Below are 26987 nucleotides of genomic sequence, written 5' to 3' on the forward strand. Positions count from 1 at the left end.
CATGGTATCTTCACATTCCCTATATTTACAGTCACTCGTAATTAACTTTATCCTCCTCCACAAACTCACCCATATGCTTTTCAAACTTAGGTAAGCTTGTAGCATCTACATTGGATAATATGCCTGCTTCATATATAATTTTGTGCCCTCTAATTACATGTAGCTAAGCTGTTACATAACAACCCCCCAACCTGCCTGCCAAGGGGTGAAATTCATAAGCAGGAGGGAATGGAAAGAAAAAGTCATATAAACATCTCTGTGGCAAGTTAACCTTATCTCAAAGCCTTTGTTGTTCAAGATTGCTTGGGAGTTAATATTGTTTATGGCTGTGAAAGAAGTGTTTGAAATAAGGGGGGGGAAGTAATGTTGTTTGCTAGAAGTACAGCTGAGCAGAAGAAAGGAGGAGAAGGGTCTGGCACTGTGGAAGCTCTTTATACAGCTGCTGCTGGAATGAGGAGGCTTGTGAGGATCGGTTCAGGGAAAGGAGGATTCAATCAACCTCTGCCTGAAGCAGGCATTGCTGACTACATCCCCTGTTCAGGACTTGCTGTGGTCCATCAAATCCTGTTTGCCAGGAGCTTCTCTTTGTCCTTCAGAGGACATCCTACTGATCCACATAGTCACAATACTCCCCTGAGAAGGGGAAAAACACACGAGCTTTCCCTGCCGGCAGCACCTTGTGCTGTCAGAAGTCACCTACTCCTCAGCCAGAAACAGCAGGAGAACCTTGATTTATGGGTGGGATTCTCATATCGAGCCGTGCTTCCTGGGCTGCAAAGACCCAGCACCCCAGAATGCTGCTAAGAGTTTTAGAAAGCATGACACCAGATCAGATTTAAATACTTTACACAAACTGCTCCAGGCTCTCTGATCCCTCCTGGTTGATCGTTAAAAACTTCCTGCCACATACAACGTTACCGGTTGTCTAGGAAATCCGGAATGCCTGGACTGCCTCAAACCATGGCACGTTGCTGGGCTTCTGTAGTTTCGGCCAAGTCAGTCCCCTCTCTAGAAGGATGTTCTGCCAGTCCCACCCAAGCAACGTGCAACGTTGTCCTCGCTGCCTCCATACGGTGTTACGGTATTATCACATCAATTTGGGGAGTGGCTGCGTATCAGCCCCCGCAGATGGGACCGCCCTTCAGTGGGCTGGCTGCAAACAAGAACAGACAGCTCAGGACATCTGCCGTAAGTAAACCAGGCAGAGGCGGGCTGGGGAGGAGAAGTACAGCAGATGGGGGCAACAAATAACACGTGACAGGCTGAGAGACAGAAGAGGAGACTCAGCACTGAGGTGGGCCAAGGAGTGCGGAGAAGCTACGGAGAGACTGTGTGAAGAAAGAGTGTTGGATAAAATGGGCAGAAGTGGTGTACAGAGGTCCCAGACGACTGCATGAGCCGACTGCTGTGTGCAGTCACTTCCCACTGGAGACTTAGCAGCCTCTCCAGGAGAGTGCACCGCAGGCTTCGCTCCACGGATTTCCTGTTAGGCTACCAGCTGGAGAGCAGGGATCCTGGTGTCTCAGGTAACACACCTCCTTTGTGCAATCCAGGCCAGTGGGCACTCACAGGAGGGCCTTCTGGGCCCTAATTTAGCCCCCAAGGGAGCCCTTTGCTCCAGCTACCTGTGCACCTCCCAGTCATGTGGAAAGAAGAAACACCGGTGCAAAAGTGCAAAGGAAGACAGCATTGCATGATGAAAACTGTAACCTGAGACAAGGGAGACAGTCCAGAGACCTTGCACGCAGATGGCTCTCTGTGTGGGACCCACTTGGAAGGCACCTGACACCCCAGAACCTACTTCACAGTGATACATTTGGGGTAAGAAAAGGATTTGTAGAAGTTGCTTTCTCTGTTGTTGATGTGCAGTACCTACACAGGTGCTTCAGAGGAGATCATTTCCCCAGAAAGGAAAATGAAGAGGCTGAATTTGTAAGCAAGAAGCACAGCTCCAAAACCTCAGCACAAATAGCTTTGGAGGGCATGGGAAGGGAAGACATAGGACTGCATTTTCTTCAGAAGACTTGTCAGATCACAGGATGAATTCCTGTGGTTGAGATGCAAAAACGTTGAACCTAAGTTAATAACCCATGCAGCATTCAGCCCTCCACTCTTGTACTGTATAAAAATTTACCAGTCGTGTTCCAAAACAGCATAAAAAGAAATGTCTCCAATGGAAAGTGCCATCCTATCCCAGCTCAATGTACCTGATATCAAGCAAATTCACTTTCTAAGACCATTTTAGTTTTCACTTGTAGAACCTAACAGTATCTGAGTGTTAGACTTAGCCAGGGGTCTAACAGTGGGATCCTTGCTGTGGATATGCAGCTCCACAAACTTGGAGCTGCACTCTACCCACTTCTCTACATGGCCTCCTACTTAGAAAAGCAGTATGTTGATAGGATGGCTTTTCTTCCTGGAATACCCACACCCATCTCCTGCACAAAATCAGCCAGCAGATTCTCTCATGATATGCTAGAAGCGGCACAGGAGTTGGCTGAACAGCTGCCAGCTGGGGCTGTAAATGTGTGTGTGTGTACTGATAAGGTGTATCTCCAGTTTTGAAGCATCATGTTATAACTGTCAAGCTGTGCAGATAGCACAAACACAACGATTCCTACAGTCCCTGTTCCAGCGAAGATCCTCTTGACTGAAAGTCCTGCCTACATCGGCTTTTGCACCTAAGACCAACCGGGTGACTCATTCCGCTGGGCTGAGGCCTCAGCAAAGCCAGTTAGGACTCTGCATATATGTGACATGCTGGCCTTGATGGGGAAGGAGGAGCCACCTCCTTGTATTGTTCTTTTAGGAAGCACAAACTTGCTCAGAAAAACTGTAGAACTTAATGGGTCCTACCCTGCCACTCAGCTGGTGACCTCAAGTAAGAGTGGGAACACTGGAAACCCCGGTCTAACAAAGGGGGAGTAACTGTTCATGCAGAAGAGCCACTGGAAGGATGCAAAGTCAGGAAAGGCAGCAGAGGAAGTTTGAAATGTGAAGGTGGCGATTAGCAAATGAATGATGAGCTGGTACTACAGCCCTCTCTGATGTCTGGGCAGTCAAGGACCTGGTGATAAGAGCCTAGGAGAGCCAATCGTACCTGCAATGAGCTGCAGTCCTGACTACGAGCATGGATAATGCAGAACATCCCTTGAGCACATGGACTGAACCAGGCAAGGCTCACGGGAAGCAGAGAAAACAAGCTATAGCTTTTCAGCAAGAAACTGGATCCAGGTCAATCACACAATTAAGATGCTAGCAGATTCCTCCATGACCAGATCACTCACTTGGGTAAACCTACAGAGCCATGCTGATCTATGCTCACTGAGATCATGTGCTGCACCATATTTATTGATGAATACTGATTTGGACCCCATTTCTGCCCTCAGCCAAGCATGTATAACTCCCATAAGAGGCAGTGTATGCAGCAGTTGGGAGAAAGAAAAACAGCTCAGATGCCAGGGGAAGGAAGTTACAGACTCCACACAAGGAAAAAGTGGTACAGCCTGATTCATTTTATATCTCCTAAAAATGTTCATAGAAGAATGTGTTGCGAGGGGTATGACTGCATGGGATCATACTGATCTGAAAGTAGTGCAGGGAGGTTGGCTCAGAAGACCCGTGCGAACTGGAGAACAGAACAAGACATGCTATGACCACCAGAAGGCAGAGGCATGTAGTACTGCAAGATCACTGTATGCCAGGTTGTATTCTTACGTTTTTTTCTACAAGCTTTTGCCACTACCCACTGTTAAGAGACAGGTTAATGAGGAAGTGGACTTTGCCTTGACTTTATATGGTCTTACATCCCTCAGACCAAAGCAGCCAGCACTACCGAGTGAATTGGCAGTTCTAGATACAAGTTCCTGTTGTCTCCAGGTGTGCCGGGGTAGCTCCAAAGAGTCACCACGGAGGGAGACTGAACTTCGCCTTGGTGACAGGTCAGCCGCACAGAATGTGAAAAGAAGAAACATGTTCTCCCTGCGGCTGGTGGTGAACTGGTTTAACCCCGATGTTCATCGTCCCGAGCAGATCTGACACAGGCTGTGCTTGTGCACAAGAAGGTGTCACATTTTGTTGGCAGGCAAGGGAGAACCTCGTACCGATCAAAGTCAGTTGTAATCTTCCCTCTGTGAGAGACTGGCATTGCTTTTGCACCCAAACATGTGCGTCACACTGGATTGCCATATTCTTGGAGGAGAATAGATGGGGAAGATTTTATTTAGAAGTCATTCTTTTTAATTAAAAGTAAAAGCTTGATGCTGTCTGGGTCAATTAGATTTGCTTTATCTTTTTTAAATGAGAGGTGAAGCACTGTGTGAACCGTGGATGCCTTGTTTTTAAGATTATCCACCTGGCAACATTCCAGTTCTTGTGAGCTCCTACAAAGTGAAAACACAGGTGTTAGCCCTTCAGGTAGGCTGAGAGGGAGGCACGCTTCTGCTGATAGCATCTTTCAGCCTGGCTGTCCAACAAGATCATGGCATGAAAGGTAACATTTTCTCCAGGCATGCTGGTCAGAGGAAGCAGGAGTTTCTGCAGCAGGTTTTACTCCAGCACTGCGTGCATATATCTGTCGTGGTTTAACCCCAGTGAGCAACCAAGCCCCACGCAGCCCCTCGCTCACTCCCCTCCAGTGGGACGGGGGAGGGAATCAGAAGAGTAAAGGTGAGAAAACTCATGGGTTGAGATAAAGACAGTTTAACAGGTAAAGCAAAAGCTGCGCACGGAAGCAAAGCAAAACAAGGAATCCATTCACCCCTTCCCGGGGGCAGGCAGGGGCTCAGCCATCCCCAGGACAGCAGGGCTCCGTCACACGTAACGGTGACTTGGGAAGGGAAACACCATCACTCCCAGCGTCCCCCCCTTCCTTCTTCTTCCCCCAGCTCTATGTGCTGAGCATGACGTCACATGGTATGGAACATCCCTTGGGCCAGTTGGGGTCAGCTGTCCTGGCTGTGCCCCCTCCCAGCTCCTTGTGTGCCCGGCAGAGCACGGGGAGCTGAAAAAGGCCTTGGCCAGTGTAAGCGCTACTGAGCAACGACTAAAACATCTCCGCATTATCAGCACTGTTTTCAGCACAAATCCAAAACACAGCCCCATACTGGCTACTGTGGAGAAAATTAACCCTATCCCAGCCAAAACCAGGACAACACCTTAGACTGCAGTGGCTGCAGTCACGTTTCTCTGCGTAAGGGGAGCGTATGACATCCTGCACAGTAACATACCAGCATAAAGCCTTCAGTGCTCCCCAGATGCTTTTGTGTTGCTGCCTTCTTATAATCAACATCTTTCTGTGAATACAGGACAGCAATCCTGCACGGGCAGCTCCCCTTAGAGACAGTAATTTGTCCACTGCAGTGTGAGACACATGAATACCACCAATGAACTGACAGCAAATATTTTGACTGGTTTCTTTTATATCCATGATGCTAATTTCCACCCTTATAGTGAAGGATTTTATAAGAGAGATGGGACGCAATTAATGACGGTTCATAGCAATGAGAATTATCAAAAAAGGGGGAAAGGAAAAGGGAACAGAGACGGTCCTGCGAAAAGCAGATGTGGTTGGAGGAGGCAAAGGGCCAATCTTATAGTAAGAAAGCACCACCACCACCACAAGAAAAAACCCAAAATATATTGATTTCGAAGCCACGTACTCAAACAGCAGCAAGATTATTCATTAGGACAAACTTTTAGCTGTAAGGAAAGCCCTGGAAAAGATCACTTGGGGAGGTGGCAGAGTTTCTGTTGCTAAGAGATTTAAGAGCAGGTTAGGTAAGCCCCCTCAGCAAAGATGTACATTTAGTGGATCCTGTCTCAGGGCAAAGGGAGAGGCTTAACAACCTCCTCTCTTCAGATTCAGGGTCTGAATCTCTCCCCATGCATGCTACTTCTGCAGCAATGAAGCCTTTGCAGTGTGACCGTTTGCATATAGAAAAATCTTCCAGTTCTGGTGTCACCCACAGAATTGTTTGTGATTTATTTAATATCCGAGAAACATATAAAATAATGAGGGAACAGTTGTTTACCCTGACAATGTACCAAAAAGGCCACTGATTCACATTTTGAAGGTTACACAGTCCTCAGGAAGCCCTGACCTGCCCTGCAATCAGCTAGTAGGAATTCCTAGATCTTGGGGAGAGATGTGTTTGCTGTTTTGGGGAAGGAAACAGCCTCTTCTGTTCCTTGAAGACTTTCCTATACATGCCTATTTACCCACTGTCTTGTAGTTTCACATCTAAGCAAGCAAAATAGATGAAGGCTCCATCCCAAATATAAGAAAAATTATTTCAGATATATTTGCATATATAGGTAATGAGCCAGGCAGGGCAAAGATCGGGCCCTAAGTCATACCCTTCATGAACACTTGCCTGTACAGAGGCCATAATATCACCAAGAAGTCCACAGAAAGTTGATGTTTACCCTTAAGTGGGGTTTTCACACCTCAGAGTGGGCACACAAGCTCACGAGGGGCAGGCAGGTGCTCTAATGCACAGTGACTCTCGCTTCCCTTTCCCTGGCTTTCCCGGTTTTCCAGCAGAGCCCCTGTAGCACACCAAGAACATCACATGGAATGCTCAGAACAGAAAGAGTAAGGCCCAGCCGATCTCCCTGCCCTCCACAGCTTCTGTGACGGCCAAATAACATCCTGTAACCAACATGAGTAACCGCAGCCAAAAACAAAGGCAGGAGGGAGACAATATATACCCTCGGCAGTTCTTTTTGCAGAACTAGATCCACGCTAACAGCGCCGGGGGTGCACACAGCATCCGTCTTTCTTCCTTACTGGCCTTGACGATGCAGGTTTCCACACAAGGATTCATCTAAGCAGGCTATGGAAACAAGATGCATAATTAGTGCAGCTAACGACAAGGATGAGTTTCCAGCATTTCCGACAGCTCTCAGGCCAGTAGAAGAGAGTTGGTTCACAGTAAGTTTTCTCCGTCTGGTAAATCATAGCCTGCTTTCCTAAAGGTCTGTATCCTTCTAAACACACAATGTGGTATGAAAACAGGCTCATACACGTCTTTGAGGTGAGCAGGCGTTGCAATACAGTAAGGGTTAAGGAATGTACCCTGTGAGATGTGAAAACCAGACTATCTTAAAAATTCAGACGAAGCTTCACACCAAGTTTATCACACACCACAAAGAACAATGGCCATTAATGCAATTAATTTAATTTTCCTCCTCTACCAAGGTTCGTCTGGATCTGGCCTTCCAAATATTCCACTGAATAGCTGGGCTGTTCATTGTGTCCCTGAGCTAGCGAGTACCTGAAAACACAGCAGGGTTTCAAGCCCCATGAGAAAGGGCAGACTTTAATGGGAAGGAAGTTGGACTTAATCCTTTACATAGATACATTAATGGAGAAAAGCCTTGAGTTTTGCCTTACAGAAGATACTCTGAAGTCACAGAAATACCTTTTCCTTTCACCCACCCAACAATACTAATTCTCTGATAACTTTCCAACCCAAACCGTGTCCATCTGAGGCTGGCAGCATCTGCTGCACCATTCTGAGGCAACCACTGCACTTGTTGGGACGCTCAGCTAAACAGAAGCGGGCCACTCTAGTAACTCTTGTATATGGACAGATCCCTTGAACCTGAGGAAGAGAATGTTTGGAAACCACAAAAGGCAAACCAGAAGGTTTTGGAAAAACACCTTTGTGCTATGGTTTTTATAACTTGGGTTCACTGTCAACGCTGTGATGCATCTTCCTAAGATGCATCTGAAACCAAGATTCCTCAGAAACCAGCAAAAGGGGAAGTGACCATCTCAGTGGTCTACCATGGTCTCCTGGGTGGTTTACTCTCCTTGGGGAGCTGATGAATTACACAGTTTCTTGATAAATACTTTTACCTAGTAAATGCACAGCTATGACCGGAATACACTCCTTTATAATTACGATCTACATTTATTGAGCGGGAAAGGTTCTGCATTACTCTAGCCCTTTCCTCGCTGTCACAGACAAGCTGTCAGGAGCGACAAGGGCATCCGCTATCTCACAGCAGCAGAGCTGGTGATGTCATCCTAGTGCAAGGATGACATCAGAGGCCCCTTCTAGACACAGTCTCCCTGTGATGTCAAAAGGTTAAGATGACCATGACTGTCTGTCCTGAAACCATGACAATGAGAACAGAAAGTCCCTAAAACAAAGACCTGTAAATACCTGCCTTGGGGCTAGGCATTGTACCAGCAGGGACCACAGCAGGATGCAAAGTTAAACAGTAACTTAATGGTAGCAGACAGGATGAAGGCCTGGCCTCTAGTTACCTCAGGTAATTATAATCCAAAAAGCACGTCCTTGGGAGGAGAATCTAACTGTAAATGTAAGCCCACCACAATATAATGAGCTAAACTAAAATTACAGCACGCGCAGATGAACTTTTACACCAATAACCAATCAGATATTTCTTCTTCGTTATCATTTTGTATAAAAGACCCCATCTATTCCTAAGATGTGTGCTGGCTGATGTTAAACGTCTGGCACCCCACTCTGTGGACTGGCAACAGAGACAAATATCTTGACTCCGTGTGTTGACTGGCGCTTTGCACAATGGGGGAAGGCCAATGGTGTCTGGGCTTGTGTCAGCACTGGTGTGGCCAGCAGGAGCCGGGCAGGGATGGGGCCCCTGTGCTCGGCCCTGGGGAGGCCCCACCTCGAGTGCTGGGCTCAGGTTTGGGCCCCTCGGGACAAGAAGGGCCTTGAGGGGCTGGAGCGTGTCCAGAGAAGGGCAGCGGGGCTGGGGCAGGGTCTGGAGCACAAGTGTGCTGGGGGGCGGCTGAGGGGGCTGGGGGGGTTTAGCCTGGAGAAGAGGGGGCTGAGGGGAGCCCTTCTCGCTCTCTGCAGCTGCCTGAGAGGGGCTGGAGTGAGGGGGGGGCTGGTCTCTGCTCCCAAGTCACCAGGGACAGGACGAGAGGAACCGGCCCCAGGCTGCGTCAGGGCAGGTTTAGGTTGGGTGTGAGGGAAAATGCCTTCCCTGCCAGAGGGGTCAGGCCCTGGCACAGGCTGCCCAGAGAGGTGGGGGAGTCACCGTCCCTGGGGGGGGTTCAAACACCGTGCAGCCGTGGCACCTGGGGCCATGGTTTAGGAGGCCTGGGGGTGTTAGGTTTATGGTTGGACTTGATGATCCTGGAGGTCTTTTCCAACCTTAATGATTCTATGATTTACGGACAACATCTGGACTATTTTACTAGTCCGTGCAAAACCAGCCTCTGTAATTAGCAGAAACACCAGTATTGCCACGCAGAGAATATCCCACCTCCAGCACTCTTGTGGAAAGAGGCAGCTGGGCTCAGCAGTGTGGCAGAGCAAGCACTGAACACTGTGGTGGAAGAGTAAGCCATAATCACAGCTCTGACCAAGGCAGGCACTCTGGGACAAGGGTGGAAGATCACCTCTATCTGCCCAAGACAAACTTGTGAAGCACCAAATAGCGGCCTTGAAACACTAAATACCCAGAAAATGGTGTACTGTGAAATACTCAGATGTTCACGAGTCCAACATCTTGGTTTCTTCCTCCTCTCTTCCCACGGCCACAGCTGGCTAAGAAGAGGCCTCAGGTGGTGTTGGCTGAGGCCGGTTAGAGCCTGAGAGGACATGCCATTCACCGGGGTTATCTTCTGCCAGGGAACAAAGCAGAGGAGGAAAACCCTGAAATCAGGTTTAAGCCAATTTCCGAACTCTATTTACTAAGCGTATTTGTTAAATAGACTTTGGAGAATAAATAGTGGGTTTATGAAAAGGACTCAGGTTTCATCTGATAATGTAATGCAAAGCCTCCCTGTCAGAGGCTCAGACCCTGTAAAATCTGTGACTTGCCAGATCAGGGAGTAGATGCACAACTGCTCATTGTAGGTCATTCGGGTCCAGGGAACCACTGGGTTTCATTGGTCTTGAATCCCCCATGAATCAACCTGAGAAAAGCCTGCTAAAAACATATCGTGCATTTATGAAATCTGCACGGTCTCATGGACTTAAATCCCTCATCTCCAAAGTGCCCTGTTCAATTAACTTCAAAACTTTCAATCTAAAATAAAGCTGACTTCTGGTGGAAGACCTCAGAGGGAAACTTCAGGACAGAAAAGTTAAAAAGCATTTAAAAAGACATCTAAAATGGCCACCTCTGCAAAACAGAGTCCTTGGCACAGCTGCAAAATCATTTATCAAGTGCTAGGAGCATGCTCGATGCATCCAAGAACAGGCAGACACCTTTCCCACAGACTCACCAGCCTCTCACAGCTGTTAAGACTGAGCAGAGGAGCCAGCAGTAGCGTGCAGAGCATCAGTGAAAAAAAAATCGGCTTAAGAACTTCTTGCCTTTGCTCGAGGGCAATACGGCATCGCGTTATGAGCTAGGGAGGGGCAAAAGCATTTAAGAATTCAATTTTCCATACAGAATTATTAGCTAATCTTCATAATCCCGCACAATGAGACTAAAAACTTTGCTTTCAAGGTTTAATAGTCCTCTTATTGAAATAAAGGCAGTTTATTCCTTCCCCTCAACTAACGTCTCTCAGGAATGGGCACCGTAGATCAACTTTTCAGGATCTTTCTGCATTTACAGCGAAGTCCCCTGTAGGTGAAAGAGTTGGAATTATATTTTGTTTTACTAATTAGTTTAATTTTGCTGTCAATTGCAGTTCAGTCTGCAGGAACGACATTTTTCCATCCCTCCCCGTTGGCAGGAGGAGGACTGTTGGAATGGGGAAGGGAACTGCATGCTGCCTTCAGCTCTTTATTTATCCACAGCTTTTTGTCGGAGCAAGATTGAAACATACATCAGCATATGCTTTAGCTAAAAACAAGAGCTTGGCAACTCAAGCACATTGAGAATTTTCCATCCACAGAAAGAACAATCTCAGCAAATCCAAAAAAAAAAAAAAAAAAGGAATTGTCCTTGGGGGCAAAAAGGGGATTTTGCCTAAAATAATTCCATTTTCATTCCTCTTGAAATCAGAAGTCAGCATTTTCTTGAGCTAAATCCAAAGTGTCATGTCAAAGTCATGTCAGCATTAAGTTGCATGACTTTAGGCCACTGTTTGCCTGCCAGGACTGCAGCTTTGGGTGCCGCACATTCGTAGCCTTTCCAAAATAAACAGGAGAGGCAAGTGCTTGATCACCACGCCCTGAAGGGAACATGGATTCAGGAGGCAATTTGCAGAGGATGGCTCCAGAGTGAATGTTAAATACGACAATCCAGACTTCTGCCTCAAGAAGCTGTTGAGCCCCTTATGACTGGAGTCTGGGAAATAGCCCGTTCCCTCTATTCTCTCCTTAAACACCCCTGTTGCACCAGCACAGGCTGGGGGCTGAACTACTGGAGAGCGGCTCTGCTGAGAGGCCCTGGGGGTGCTGGGGGGCAGCGAGGGGACCCTGAGCCAGCACCGGGCCCTTGGGGCCAAGGGGGCCAGCGGTGTCCTGGGGGGCATGGAAAGGCGTGTGGGCAGCAGGGTGAGGGAGGTTCTCCTCCCCCTCTGCTCTGCCCCAGTGAGGCCACAGCTGCGGGGCTGCGGCCAGTTCTGGGCCCCTCAGTGCAAGAAGGGCAGGGAACTGCTGGAGCAAGGCCAGGGGGGAGCTGCCAAGGGGATCAGGGGCTGGAGCATCTCCCTTGTGAGGAAAGGCTGAGAGACCTGGGTCTGTTCAGCCTGGAGAAGAGAAGGCTGAGGGGGGATCTCATCAGTGCCTATAAATATCTGAAGGGTGGGTGTCAGGGGGATGGGGCCGGGCTCTTTTCAGCGGTGCCCAACCACCACCAGTCTGGGATTCTGTTGATGGTTGCTGGAAACCAAGCGTGGAGATGCTTGTGCCTTCTCTCTGACCAGCGCGGTCACCCTTACATGCTTGCATTAAGCCAGCTCAGCTCTGTTTCTCATGGCAGTGTCCTGCTCTGGGGAGACGTTGTCTGGGCAGGGGTCCAGAGCATGAAAATATGACATATAAAGTATCCCAGGCCCCTGTGAGCGTACAGCTCAGTGAGCTGGAACCTTTAGCTCAGCAACCCAAAAAGGAATCCTGAAATATTAAAATTATTTTTGTTAAAGGTACCTAAAGGAAATAATCTGACAAGTTTAACTAAATAGAGGAAAAAATGTCATGCAAAAAATATGAGTGTATACTTTTTGGGTTTTTGAGGACTTAATTTTAAGTCAGGACAAAGACCAACATTAAACTATCAGAAACAGTTTCCTGGGAGGGAAACCTTTCACAGAGCTCTGCCAGCAAAATAAAACCCTGCAATGCACACACAGAGATCTCGTCACCCTAAAGATCAGAGGCAGAGTCAAGCGGATGTGACAGCTATTAATCACATCGCTTCAAGCCTGGCTGGGCAGTGCCTGGGCACAGCCACAGGGTATGAGCAGACGACCCTACAGAAAACACTGCACCCTGATACACGTTTGTTACAAAAGGGAAAAAGCATTTCGGTTTCACTGTCTGGCCATTTCAAATGGAAGAATGGTTTGTTGCCACGTCTGCCAAAAAAAATCCCTGGCATCTGTTGTAGATACAAGACTCAAATCAGTTCAGGTTTGGGACAGAGCCTGATTTTTTTTAACATGTGCCCCCCCCCAGCCCCAGTTTAAAAGGGAAATGATGAATGAAATTGTTTCAGAGCATTTCAAAGTTAATAGAGCAAACAAAGCGGGATTGGCCACTATTTCCAAGGCTTTCGGACACTAGCAAATGGCCACTTACTAAAAACTCAGCTCACAAAGTGTGGACATCTTGCAAAATCATGATATAACAGAAGATGCGGGGGGGGGGGGGGGGGGAATCCTTTGCTTGCTGTTGAAGCCACTCACAACTACTGGCTCCCAAGTGCCTAATTGAGTTTGAAAGAACTGTTAAGTACCATTCACAGAACCAGCTGTCTCTCTTTAAAAGAGGAAAAGCTACAGTAGGAAAATAAACACAAAGAACTCTTCTGTTGGACTGCAGTGCCTTGAAAAATGCATTTAAAGCCCCCGGGGAAGCAAAGCTACGGGAGAATCAGCAGTGTCATTCCATCCACAATGGACTGTGCAGTATCTTCAGCAAACTGAGTCAAACCAAAGGATCATCTGAGTCCCGTATGCTGTCTCAAAGGCCACCAGCAGCCAACCAGGGCACAGTACATGGAGGAAAAAATAACAGCTATGCACCCCTGACATCCTGATACTGCACTGCTCAGGGACATCCACTGGCAGCTGATGTCTCTGTGTTAAATAATTCTCGATGGATTCTTCTTTCCCATATTTAGCTCCTTTTTAAACCCATATCATGTTTAGCATCTATGATGTCCCATGGCCATGAGCTCCCCAGGTGAACCACACGCCCTGCCAAACACCATCTCCTTTTGTTTCAAGTGCCACCTGACAATTTCATCTGATGCACCTTAATTCTTGTATGAGGTAGAGCAAATAGAATCAGCGAATGCTCTGAGCCCAGCTCCCGTCCCTGCACAGGACACCCCAAATTCACACCGTGTCTCTGGGGGCCTTGTCCAAGTGCTGCTTGAATATCGCCAGGCTGGTGCCGTGATGCCTCCCTGGGGAGCCTGTGCCAGGCCTCCACCACCCTCTGGGGGAAGGACCTTCCCCTAATGCCCAGCCTCACCCTCCCCTGGCACATCTCCCTGCCGTTCCCTCGGGTCTGCATACTGCAGAGGTAAAAAGAAAAGATCCTGTTGTCATCAGGGCCCTGATACACACATGCAGTTGAGCAAAAGGGCTTTTTCTGCTTGGGAAGGATGATGCACGCAGCACCTAAAGTCACCTACTGGTGGTTTTACCACATCTGCCAGCCTGACTCAATGTAAAGGTCTCTTCTACACCAGTGTCATGCCAGGATGGCAGATCCCCCCAACTGACAAAGAAACAGGAGTGATTTAATAACCCAGTTGCCTCCTTTGGCACCAAGGGAACCATCTGGGGCATTAAACTGGCATAAACACAGGCTAGACGGAGCCTGCAGCAAGCTGGCCCTGAAACCACCCTGTCCTCCAGGTTCAGCTGCGATCCAAGGCCTCCCTGATACAGCCCAGCTGGATAACCCTGCCTCTGAGCACCAAGGAGACTGCCAAACTGTGAGAAAGAGCACAGAGCCCTGCAAGATAAGAAAGGTAAAACCGAGGACAGAGGCAGGATTGTCGAGATGCAATAGGTAGCAGCTCCAAGGTGCATGTGGAAAAACCTCAACATGGGAAGGCAGAAAGCCCTAAAGGGGAGAAATCCCAACCCTGGATGGATAACGGCATCTCAGCAGCGTGGATGACAGACTCCAAGGCCAACCCTCCCACCCAAGGGGTGCCTGTCTGGGCTGCAAAGACACTTTGGGTGTATTTATCCACGTTCAGCACAAGCCTTGTAGCTCAATAGTCCTTGCTTGTGTCTGTCCTGCTCACAGAGTTTCGGTGCATGACAAAAGGTGCCCCAAAAAGCGCTCCAGGGACAGAAGGGTTACAAACTACTGAGAAGCTTGTGTTTTATATTTTTCATCATATCTGAATTTTAAGGTTTTGCAGGTTTTGGTGTTTTTTGTTTTTTTTTTTTTTTTTTTTTTAATTCATGTCTGAGAGACCACAAACAGGAAAAGCCAGTTTGAAGTCAGAAACACGCTAAGGGAGGAATATTGGAAATGCAAATTAAAAGAGCCAAGGGGAAGAGAGCAGGACATGTTCCAACAAGCCTCTCGAGGCTGTGATGACAGGGAAGGGAAAGCCAGATCTGGGCCGGGTGCTGAGGCAATATTCTCATCAGAAAGAAATCCAGGGAGCTGAAGAAAGGGAAAGAGGACAGCAAAAGGTTGATTTTAACTCAGGGAAGGGGATGGGTTGATCCTCATAGCACAGCACCCTTTCTTTCTCTCTCATTCAGGAGGTGCCATCCTCTAACAGCAGCAGAGTTGTAGATTTAAGGACGCTCCTAGTTCGGAGAGCAGTGTCTGCAGCCCGCCTCTGAGTGATCTTATTGTAGTTAATACTATTTCTTTTCTTCCCCCCTCAAACGGTTCCAAAATAACAAGAGTTTAACATGGCGTCCCTCGGGTATAACGCGAGCCCAAGAAATAGCAGTGTACAGACCATTCCCTTCTAGGAGGAGCAGATCATTAAAACACAGTAAACGGACAAACTCCAGAGCATCTTTTGCACAGCACATAGCGAGGCACTCCTCCGAGCTGGGACTTGTGTGTAGTGCTGCCAAAAGGGCCAGGGTGGGGACTGGGGTTGCTGGGGATGACTTTGTTGGGAGTCTCCAGCAGCAGATGACAACCGTCCGACCTCTCCTAAGCAGCGCGGGGCCATGGAGCTGATGGCTCCCAGAGTGCTGCTGTTACTCTCCTGGCTCTGCTTCATGCAGCCGTGTCCTTCCTCCCCTTTTGTCTTGTTCAAAGCCTTCTGCAACAGCCTCTCCCAGAGCCTCAGGCTTAATCTCGCTCCCACCCCCTCCTAGTCACCAGGTTTTCGAGGTCTCACCCCTGCTCCGCCTCTGCCCACTGGCTGAATCTGCACACCTTCCTCACAACTCGGTGTGCTTAGCCGTGCAAACGGAGCTCTTCCCGGCCTTTCAGGACGCTTGGAGACACAGCAGGGCTCTTGCACAGAGACATGCTGTCCCCTCGGTTTGCTGCTCTGCGCGGTACCATGCTCTGCAGGCACGAGCCTCGTGTTTCCATGTATCAGATGTTTTCAGTCTTGTGGACAATCGCGCAGATGTTAAGCGTGTGGCTTCCTGTAATGCCAGCAGTGGGCCAAGATCGAGGCATACCCTCTCTTCTCCCCTTTTAGCTCCACCTGGGTTTCACTACATGCTCCATACCGTAGACCCTGCTTAGTGCCTCGAGGCTGGTTTTAATCAAAGCTGCAGAAGAGCCAAGCAGTCCCTGTCCCCAAACATTATAAACGCACACGAGGCACATGAGAATGGGGAATTTCGCCTGGACTCACCCAGAAAGCGCACTTCTTCAGCCAAGACTGATGCAGATGAAGTAACTCGCTTGAGATGACACCAGCAATCTGTGGCAGTGGCAGGACTTCGCCCTCCCAAACCTCTGTCCAGTGCCTAAAAAAAACCCCATAATAACAGGAAAAAAAAAAAAAATCAATCGTCCTTCCAGTCTACATGAGGATCCAGTTGCAGTGACAGAGCCTTAGATGACAACTCATTAAGCCACATGGGTTTTCACCTTACAAATCTTCCCTGTGACTTAATTACTAAAAGCGCCGCTGCCAGGTTTAACGCCGCAGATGCTGACTCAGGCTGCAAGGCTTTTCCCTCTTGGCTGGGTTACTTTTCCTTACCGGTTTTTCCAATCCAGCGTGCCACGTGGAATCACAAACAGCTGGACCAGCACAAGTGAGGAGGGAAAAAGAGGTAGAGGAGAGCCGCAGCATTTTAATTCAGCATTGCCAAAGCCTTCCCCATTGTGAAATGACAGCCTTGCCAACTGCTGGCAGCGCAGCCAGGATACTTTATGTATTTGATGTTGCGCAAGTGTCCCTTAAGGATCTGTGGAAGACAGCCTTTTGCCCAGCAAGGCACAGTTTTGCTTTGTTTTTCTTTCCCAAACCTAGGGAAAAGTAGAAACCAGAGCCCTGTACTTACCCCACTGTAGTCCAAATTGCTGCTTTCTCCCTGAAACAATTAATTAAATAAGAAACAGAGAGAATCCTCCTTACTCTAGCAGCAATGTCATCAAGGGATTTTCAGGGAAGAGGTTCAGGTCAAGCGCAGGTCTCAGTCCAGTGCACCAAGCACTGCGCTTACTCAAAGCCGTTCCTACGCCACGTCTAATACACTGGTTAACACAGGGTTCACGGCTCCACAACCATGCAGGATATGGCCACCCTAGCTTAGGTGGCCCAAGCACCACAGAAAATGACAGGTGATGAGACGAAGCACAGTACAGAAAAGGCAAGCAGTTCCCTGCTCCAAAAAAAGCAAACAAACCCTACCTCTGAAACAACCCTTATTCCTGCCAGAAAGCTGTTGACAAAAAAGCCTTCATTTCCTTCATACCATCAAGGAACTGGAAGCCAAAAGAAAACAGCTAAACCAGGAAACATCCTGTAGACGTGTGGTACTCACCTTGCTGGGGCATCACACCCATTTATTTCATGTCAGGAAAGAGACTAAAATTTGCGTTTTAGAAGTGTTACAATTCAATCTACCACAAAATACAGAGGGCTGCAAAAACATATACCATCCCAACAACGTATATACGTTATTTAATAATGGTACGATTTAAAAGACTATAAAGCAAGCCTTTAAATAGGTCTCGTCTACATGCATTTTATGCCCAATTAAAGATATACGTAAGAAGGGTGTTGGTAACTGCAGCATTAACCACTGTAGAAAATGCCAATTCTCTGGTCACAGACCAGGAAGCAGATTTCCCATAGCTCTTGTACTTCTGAATTATCCACTTGCCAGAAGGCCGAGAACCTCTTTTCCTCCACACAGTGATCACAGGCTACACCCTTCAAGCCTGACACCGTCACCCTGTACGGTACCGTTACCACGGGGATGTGCAAACCCTGGATCCGCGTCTTCCCCGAGACACTCGACTACCCGCCTCCACGCAGGAGGCTCTCCTCCTCCCACATATATTCCTCGTGTGAAGATTTACATCCTAGACCCACATGCCAAACTCAGACTATCTGAATAATTTCAAAAAAGGCATCCCAAATGTATGAATCGCTGCCTGACAGCGTAGGTGCTAGAAACTCCTGGGGATGAAGGTGGCTGGGGAGAGAGCCTCCGGGCAAGCTCTAAGACCAGGGGCTGTAATTATACCTCCTTTTAAATCAGCATAAATGATCCAGACTGCTAACTTTAGCTTTACACTTTGGCAAGGAACGAATCAGCTTCTAGCTACTCAGATCAAATACTCAAAATTACAGCATTGGGGTGCGGCAGTCAGCCCCCCGAACAAATACTCAACGTGTTCTACAGTTTCCATCCTATAGTTCAAAGGGAATATTGCTGTTGGCTCTGCCGTACAGCTAATGGATCTTCCACGTACAATAACAGTTCCTATAAACTGTTACAACCTAACCGTACGAGCTGAAACAAACCTGATTTTAATAACTACGCCCCGTGGTGTTCAGGCTTGACATAACGTTTTACCGCAGGAAATTAAACTACCCGTTTAAGGGACGGTTTGTTCGTAGGGCATCCCTCGTTCGCAGAGCTGCAGCCCTCCCGCACACACTGCGCCCCAACGCTGAAGCCTTCAGCGTTTACAGCAGAGCGCCTCACCTGCACAGCCGTGAGCCTCGATGCTGAAGGCTGGCTAGAAGGTAAACGGCAGTACCAAGAAAAAGGAACTTCAACTCGTTTTGTGTAAATGAGCACAGAAGTATATTTTCCCTAAAAAGCAGCAGGAGCAAACGCTGAATTTACACGACCTGGTGAATTCCCATAGGGATTCAACAGCAACTTTGCATCTATTTTTTTGTTTCCCCTGATTATTTTATCCCAAGCAAGTTTGGCTCATTAGATTAGCAACCAAAAATTGCCCAACCCCCCATTATTTATATGGGAAACGGGTTTTCTTCTCTTCTGTGTAGTGGCCATGCTGTCTGCCAGTACTTTAAGATGCTGAGGGAGCAGATTTTGAGCTTTAAAAGTAAACCCTCCATTAGCGTGACCTGCAGCATCAGATAAAGTAATCTAAAGCCATCAGCAACACACTTGCAACAGAGCGTCAAAGGATCATCATCTCCGGCTCTGAAAGACAAAATGCCACAGGCTTGTCTTGACATTTACACAGCAGGAGAAACTGTCAGCAAGCCAACACAGTCCAGCATCCTTGAGTTACATTTAATGCACCAACAGTAGTTCCTCCTCATTGTTTTCTTTCACTGCCTGGGGGAAAAACTGGCAGCATGGAAGAGCGCCCTACAACAGCACTAAACAAGAACACTTGAGTTTTCAAAAAGAGAAACGCCGACGGCCTCAATCTGCTGAGTTTTAGCTTCCTCAGGATCTGTTGGTGCCACAGCATGTGCAAGGCACTGGGATTTGGATTCTGCACAGTCACCACCAGCCAGAGGAACCCAATATTGCATGAGGTGAGCTCGTGGCCGTCCCATCCACAGGGGTCAGCTGCTGCTTCTCACGATGCTTGCGGGAATGTGATCGCCTCCCTGCTCCCCACCCTGCAAAGCCTCCTCAAAGCCGGCGAACGGGTTAGAAGGGGGCAAGATGGGACAGATGCGATGCCGCATGACTTAAGGAGGCTTGGAAAGCCAGGCTAGAGTTCAAACGAAACACAGACCAGGCACCAAGCAGAGTCTGCCCCTGCCTTCTCCACTCCGTCAGGTGTTTCTGCACATTGAATCAAGACATCACGTTTTATGCATAGCTAACACGGACTAAAGAAATCCATCACAGCTGCCCTGAACAGCCTGTTCGCACAGTACAAGCTCTTTAAAGACATCGCGTTGTCGTGAGCGGCATCTCAGTTGTAGCTTGAATCCAACACATGGCTTTACATCCTCTGAAAATTCCAGAGTCTTTATGTATTTGGTTTTAAACTGTTAGACTAATGATGCCCTATTCCCCATGCGCAAATAAAAATATAAGAAGGGAAGTTAAATAAAAAGAAATTTCAGCATTTGATCAGAGAGTTTTCTCCCCTCACCTCCGAAAAGCAAGCTGAAACCAAACCAGGCTGCCTGATTATAGCTAAAAATATTTTAAAATCGACCCACTCTTTTTCGGCTGGGACTTTTGCAAACATTTTGCAGAATCAGGGACGTTTTTCACATCAGCACCCTTCGCTGTGCTGTCATACAGGCCTGCGCAAGCTGCCGGGCAGCACACCCCCCCAGAGTCTCCCATCTGCTGAAATGCCAAACCCACAAATATTCTCCACCTTCCAGAGGAGCTGCAGAGACCACGAATGATGTCGCAGGGAAACAGACAGCCCGGTGGCTCACAGCCTACTGACCCACCAGCCGGGAGAGATTCGGGAGTTCTCATGGTTCACAGCCTCTCTTTCCCAAGAGCTGTATGTGTCTTTTTTGCTCCCTTCCCCTGTGAATTATACCAAAGTCCCCCACCTCCCTTAAAAAAAAATAAATATATATATTTAGGTAACCATGATCTCAGGTCTACCGCTGGACTGCTTGCAGGGTTTTGCTCCAGTCTAAACCGCTCTCCCTTTGAAGACATCTCCCTGCCTCTCTTCAGAGTTCAGTACAAGCAGAAAATCTTAGCTCATTGAACTGTTTATCCATCATGTGCAGAGCTGGTGTCAAACGACTGAAACCATGGGAGCAGAGCTCTGCAAGCCAGGTATAGGCTCAGGGTCTCAACCTTCTCCTTTCTGTGCAGCCCTGCAGCACAACGCCCTCCTCTACCGCCACAGCGTGTTCAGCTGCAAAAGAAAACACGCGTGAGCTGGAAAGAACCAAAGGTTCAGAGCTTACGTCCACGTCACACCCACATGCCTCCAACGGAACGTGAAGGCAGTACTCATAAAGAAGATTCAGCACTGTAATTAAAGAAATTTTTAGAGTCTTCAAGGTTTTAATTTGAACAGACATTTCTACTATGTTCTCAATATATCTACAGCAAAGTTTACAGCCACTTTTTATCTGTTTTTCTCCCCCCAAACAGCTACACAATTTGAGCCATGATAGTTTCTCTCAGATTTGTTACCTTCTTTTCTTTTTTTTTTTGCAATATATTCAACACCACCGCGGCTGGGATCCCGTACACATACAGCATACATCGAACAATAGCACACAACTCCCAGCTCTGTTACTTATTTCATTTTAAAAAATAATAATAATTAAAAAAATCAAGTCTGATGCAGCAGCCAAGTCCAATTAGCAACTCCAGATGTTTGGACAGAAGTGCACTCATCACTTAAATTTGTACTAGTTAACAGGTACGTAGCGCACATCACACGGTGCTATTCAATGTCACACAGTTACGAAGAAAAAGGGAGTGCTAGTATAGACGTTTTCCCCTCCTACAGGAACGTGTACACGACAGCACTTCCCAAGGCTTTAGCGAAGCATACATGAGACGCCAATATGCTGTACAGTGCAATTTAAGTTATACCATATGCAACATGGACAATAGTGCACTTAAACCGGTGGCCACATTCAAGAGTTAGATCAATACAATCAAAATATTGAAGGTACATATTCCCTTATGAAAGCTGTGCAAGTTAGTTCTTTTTCCCTTTTGTTTTGTTTTGTTTTTTGTAAATGGCAGAGCGTCTGCATTGATTGACCTCAGAGTCTGGGGGAGTGGGCCCTCAGCGTCCAGCTTATTATACAAATACCTGTGTGCAAAAGAGCAGAAGCAGGGGTGTCAGCAAGAGCGTAAGGCAGCGTCAGACTGCAGCGCCAGAGCCGGGCGCTGCCGCAGCGCTCACGGCTCAGGAAGACGCAGGTAACCTGCAAACAGGGTGTCGGTGACGGCAGGGGGCAGACATCCCCCCGCTCGGAGGAAGCAAGCTGCTCCTCAATATTAAATGTGTGAATAAATATGATGGACATGCAGGTAAGCAAAGAACTGGAGTGCTCCACTGTGTCTTACACCAGTAGCCACCAGACTGGAGCCTGGGAAGCACCGAGAATGAAAAGGGGAACGTGCAAGCAGCCTGACACAAGAGGTCTGTGAACCGACTTCTCCCAGGAGGACCTGCAAGGGCCCACGCAGCTTGTCTCAACTCCGCCACAGGCAATACCTTGCCGGATTGCTCCAGTAACACCTCCCAAAGGTGACTATTTCCAGGTTAACTTAAGCCTCCAGCTCGCAGTGGCTACAGGGTGATGCACAGCCGAGGAATCGGGGAAGAAACGGCTGTGGCCGCTCAGAACGACACTAGCATTTTCACATGCAGGCTGTGATCCACGCTACCACTAAGCCAAGGCAAGCACGCCGCACTTGGGTGTGGGTTCAGTCCTGAAATACAAGTCGAGGATGAAATGCCAGCTCAGAGAGAATTTTCTGCCTTTTGTTAGCTGTCACAGCTGGTTACCCAATTTCCTCAGATGCCTGCAGTTTGCATGAGAGACTAGAGCAGCCAGGCAATTAGATAAAAAAAAAAAACACCCTGCTTTGCTTCTCTATTATTTAGCTCAATATATAATTACTACGTTAGGAAATTGCATAACCTTTAAGTGTGTTTTATGTATAGTCTATTATAGGGAAAATAGTGCCTTCCCAGTCCTTCCCATCTAGCTAGTGCTAATGTATTTCAGACGTACAGAAACAGTACAGATTCTGAACTGGATGGGGATCCAACATCCAGGCGAGTGCAGATCCCACAGACATGATTTTGAAGGGTGAGCGATAATTTTAAGGGCTTGCATTTGCCGTATACCCAGAAGGCAGCTCCAGAAGCCGGGGTTTGGGAGCGGGAGGAAGGCATGGCCAACTTGTGCCACCCCTGTTACGCAGCACAGGTCACCAGCCACCCCGAGAAGATTTCCCTGTGTCAGGCTTGATTTAGTGAACAAGACTGTTGCCCTCCAAACCTAAAAAGAAACTGGTATTACAAGCAGGGGGAATTATTCTTCTGCTTTAAGTGGACAACGGTTTAAAAAGGGTCTTTTTATTTTTCAAGCCAGATGACTTCAGGACTAAGTTTAGGTTAGCCAAGAAGAAATTAGGGAAATGAGGACTGAAGCATAACACGTTAAGGTAGCACTTAATCACTATCACATCATTTTATACAGCTTCCTCGGTTATAGAACTTGTCTTAGAATATAGTTAGTGGTTACATGATTTTTGCAGATTACTCTCCAGACACTTCCATGACAACTAAAGATCCTGCCTTTTCACATATATTAATCTTCACATGAAGTGTTTTTTAAATAAAGGCAGCTTCACTCCAAACAGCATAAAGCATCACGGAAGCTCAACCCTTTCCAGAGATCAACGCTGACCTAACGCAGCTCCATTCGTTTCAGTAGAAACAGGCTAAGAGCAAGCGCCTTTTAAGAGAATCCCAGCCACATGTGCTGTTGTTAATTCAAGTCTTCTCGGTCATGTACAGCTACCAAAGGGATCAAGCTGAACAAACGCCTAGGTGAGTTAGCATTTCAGACCCACTCTTATCTGTCTTTTTGAAGGAGAAAAAAAATTCTGTAGCAAAAACCCAATTTTATAAAAGCTGATTGCAGTCACAGAAACAAAGATCAGCTTCGAAATACAAAGTTACTTGGAAAAAAGCTTATCCCTAAAGTCTTTAAGCAGTTTTAGCAGCTCCAAATGATCTAAACTCTTAGCGTGTTTGTAGTGTGACAGCCTCTTAATCTGCAGCAGCTACCTGATACGTCAGATCACCTCAACTCCCATCTTCTGCTTTTGATGTTTCACAAAACATATAGTAAGAGCGTGAGAGGGGAGAGCGCACCAGGTGGAACAAAAGCCTTTTGTTGAGCTGTAGATTAAGTGCTGCTCTTGCACCCTAGCAATGCTGTGAGCTGCTCCAATGTACAAAAACAGCCAGCACAGTCCGAAGCTTCAAGAGGGCAGCTTGGCTCTAGCTGAAAGGACAACTCTGAGCCGCTGCTTTGCAAGTGAACACCTCCGCCAACTACTCAACCTTTTTGTTTTCCAGGTAGAATAAACGAAGTTTGTTACTCCTTAGGAGATATTTGTCCACGAGGGACAACTCCACCTGAAGGCCACGGCTTAAACATTAGCAGCAGAATCCCTACTTCAGTTCTGTATTGCACTGAAATCTCTTGCTCTGGTTTGGTATTCAACTAACTGCTCCCAAGGCAATGCTTAACCACAAAAACCCAAGTGTTAGATGTGAAGCCTACTGAGAGTATCATATAGACTGGTAGAACCTGTAGTTAGATTATGCCATTTTTCTATTTTTTCTAGGAAACTAAAGAACTAAGCTGCCTTAATTACTCTTGGAGAGAAAAGGTGCTTTCAGACAGAATGCCTTTCTTTACCCATCCATACATAGCTTTGTATTCTAATCCTGCCGAGTGTTTAGAGAGTTCGACAAAACCAGAAAAAGTCCAAAATAAACTTGAAACATCCTGTCTCTTGGCCCATCCTGGTCATCCAAACAGTTGGGTGGAGGTAAGAGTTCCAGCTTCTGCTGACACCGTACACAATTTCGAGACAGAAAAGCTGCCAAGAGCGGACACTATGCCCAGTTGTGTGTGTCTTCTGTAAACAAAACAAAAATCCCTCCCAAAAAGCAGGGAGGTACATAGTGTGAAGTGAAGGTTTCAGCAGTGGGAGGACTGAGCATCAGCTGTACCCAGAGGGCTCTGCAACACATGCACTTTCCATGTTTGGTCCTTAACATAAAGGGGACTGGAAAGGAAAGACCTGAGGCAAAGCCCTGCCAGCTCACAGGTTCTCCTGCATCCTATCATCTGTTTCCATCTCTGCTAGCTGTCTCCTCAATGCATTAACCTTTGCCTGAAGTTCCTTGTTGTATTTTATAATGTTGATCATTTCTTCATGGGCTTCGTCTAAGAACTTGGAAGGCCTGTTCCACCGAAGGAAGACACCTGAAAGCCCAGAGACAGCACAAGTCAGAAGGGTTTCTCGGTACAAGGAGGAAACCTTATTCATGTTCCATCAGCTCTCATGTAATGTGCATGCAGTTTACCCTTTTTTTCCCCCTTTACCCTCCCCCCTAAATAGCATTGAGAAATACTGGCCCTCCTCTCCAAGTTCACCATTCTATTAAACAAGGGTAATAAAGAAATAAAATGTGGGGTTTTCATTCCTTTTTTCCTCATATACTGGTCAGACCAATCCATATTCAGTCTCCACCCTGCCATGCCAGCCTGCTTGCTTCACTGTAATTAACTCTTCAGCGTACATGGGGTGGAGGAAGTTTCTGCAGCAGGGAACTTAACTGCACACAGATTATCCTGGCCATTGTGGTCAGTATGGAGAAAGGGAAGTCTTGGTTGATATAGAACAAAACCCTGAGGCCTGCAGAACGTCTATAGATTAGGCTGTATTGCTGCAGAAATACAGTGCTAAGAAGCTAAACGGTACTAGCAAGGCTCCCTGGCGAAGAGTGGCATGTCACCAAAGGAGAAGCATTTGCCTCTGGAGATGACACATGCCAAAAGTATCTTGGAACAGGTTTCAAAGGGAGTGAGATGCCCATCAGCTGAGACAGACTAAGCATGGAGCAGAGACAACCGGAGCGAACACTTAAGCAGCTTTACAAGTAGCCACAAAATAACAGAAAGAGCAAGCCCGGCTTACCTTCCCAGAGCTGCAGGCTCTGTGGGGCAACGGAGGGCCAGATGACAAGGCTGTTGGCCTCAAAAAGAGGATTCTGGAATTTGCTCAGCTCTTCAGACCTGTTCACCCAGGACCACAGGGACATAGTCTTCTGCGACAGCTTCAGTTTAGACCTAACAAACCCATAGGAACAAGTTAGCTTTCACTTTTATACTGTAAAAACTGATTTTGTTTTGTCAGATCCCTGCAGACTAGAATGCCACAAGCTTTCCCACATGCTATTAGCCCAGATGATTCGGGCTAATCCCTTCAATAGCTCTCACCAACAGGGCACGGGGCGTAAACCTAAAGCAATTTACTCAAACTGGCCGATTACAATTAGTTTCGAAGACAAGATGAGGAAATAACGTTTACAAGTTGGGTGGAAGCTGGCTGCCTTCTGTCCAGATGAAGAATCAGTCACCTCCACAAAACGGTTTGACTGCCAGGTTTTGAAAGGCGTTGAACTCCTGTGCTAAGACAGAGCCGGGAGGTGTGGTAGGTCTGCATCAAGGAAGGATTGTAGTGCAGCTCTCAGAGTACATAAAAGCAGTGTTATTGCTGGAACTGTGCGATGGGCACATCCGCTGAGATCCCTCTGGTGGCAAGAAGCCTCAGAGCACAGAGAGAAGGCAGTGCTGTTGTCCTGGGTCAAACGCACCTCCAGGAGTTACACAGGGGTCTCTAGCCTCAGAATCCTTAGGTTCTGGCAAACCTCACTCTGCCTGAATTGAGCTGCCACCCAGCTGGGAGATCCCTGTCCCCGTGAATACTTCAGACAGCTCAAGCTTAACATCAGACTCCAAACATTTTCTGCACTCACAGGCTGACATACTCAGATGTGACAGGCAGGTTATTACATGCAACATTCAATACTCTTTCAAATTTCATCATATTGGTTTAAAGTCTAACTTGGTTTTGGAGATGACCAGTTCAGCAGCCCTGCAGAAGAAATAAGAGTCTTTCCTAAGCAAAGATTACTTTAAGGGCAGAGAAGTTTACAGGAAGCTTTCAACTGCCTTCCTTATCTATAGTATCAATTCTATTTTTCCCTTTCTACTTTTCAGTGGTCTTCAGTTAAGCAGGAGACCATCAGACATGCTCTTACTGGAGTCAGGAGTCCTGAGAAAAGAACTGCCAAGCTCAAAACAGGAATCCAAACCACTCTGGCAGTTGCCATCTGCCATGGGAGGCTCCAGTCCTCCAGGGCTCTACCCTGTGTACTACTCCCTACCCAGGGCATGCCTAGAGCTGCCCCACTGGTACAGCACAGCATCTAACCCAGGCTGGGATTCGGAAGCTAGGTGCTGGTCTGCTCAAGTACCTTAAATGCCACAAACTTGTAAGCAAGCTCAGCACAGGCCTATCGTTACCTGACAAGTAAAACTCCAGCAGTCCTGGCTGCTTCCTTTCAAAGTTGCACGAGAATCCACCTGAAAGCTCATAGCATTTGGTCAAAGCCTCGCCCAGTGCAGGTTGCAAATTCACATTTCTCCAAGTCACAGGTTACAGCTCAGGGGGATGTTTGGTCCTTCTGTTGAAGCTGTAGTACTGCACGGCCAAAAAGACCTCAAACCTAATCACGGCGCTCATAGCCAAACAAGCAAAACTTTTGCCAAGGTGTAACCGTGAGGCAGATCCTGCTGAACAAGCCTCTTCCATGTTTTCCGCTTTCAGCAGTTAGTGCATGATGCAAAAACCAAAGCCTTCCTTTCCTGAGGGTGTCGGGACCACCAGTCATGTTCCCCCCTGACAC

The 26987-nt window shown here is 47.4% G+C and overlaps 1 protein-coding gene and 1 long non-coding RNA gene across 5 annotated transcripts in view; one reads left to right on the plus strand and one right to left on the minus strand.

The window, feature by feature from the left end:
• Positions 1-930: 930 nt before the first annotated feature.
• On the plus strand, positions 931-4260 carry LOC135312696 (uncharacterized). The gene is made up of 2 exons (XR_010372388.1): positions 931-1526; positions 1881-4260. It is a non-coding gene; the product is annotated as an uncharacterized LOC135312696 (long non-coding RNA).
• An 8467-nt stretch (positions 4261-12727) lies between these two features.
• The window catches only part of MTMR9 (myotubularin related protein 9), a 34636-nt gene continuing 20376 nt past the window's right edge, over positions 12728-26987 (minus strand). Inside the window, exons 9-12 of one of the 4 annotated variants that reach the window (XM_064448266.1) lie at positions 25214-25365; positions 24401-24498; positions 15934-16048; positions 12728-12831 (exon numbers count right to left, since the gene is read on the minus strand). In XM_064448266.1, the coding sequence (XP_064304336.1) occupies positions 12743-12831; positions 15934-16048; positions 24401-24498; positions 25214-25365 (454 nt within the window). In that variant the 3' untranslated portion in view covers positions 12728-12742. Of the gene's footprint in view, positions 12832-15826; positions 16049-20125; positions 20373-20490; positions 24499-25213; positions 25366-26987 lie in introns of those variants that run through there. The other 3 variants (XM_064448264.1, XM_064448268.1, XM_064448267.1) reach the window with 3 other exon arrangements.

This window comes from Phalacrocorax carbo, chromosome 3 (assembly GCF_963921805.1).
Source record: "Phalacrocorax carbo chromosome 3, bPhaCar2.1, whole genome shotgun sequence".
NCBI lineage: Eukaryota > Metazoa > Chordata > Aves > Suliformes > Phalacrocoracidae > Phalacrocorax > Phalacrocorax carbo.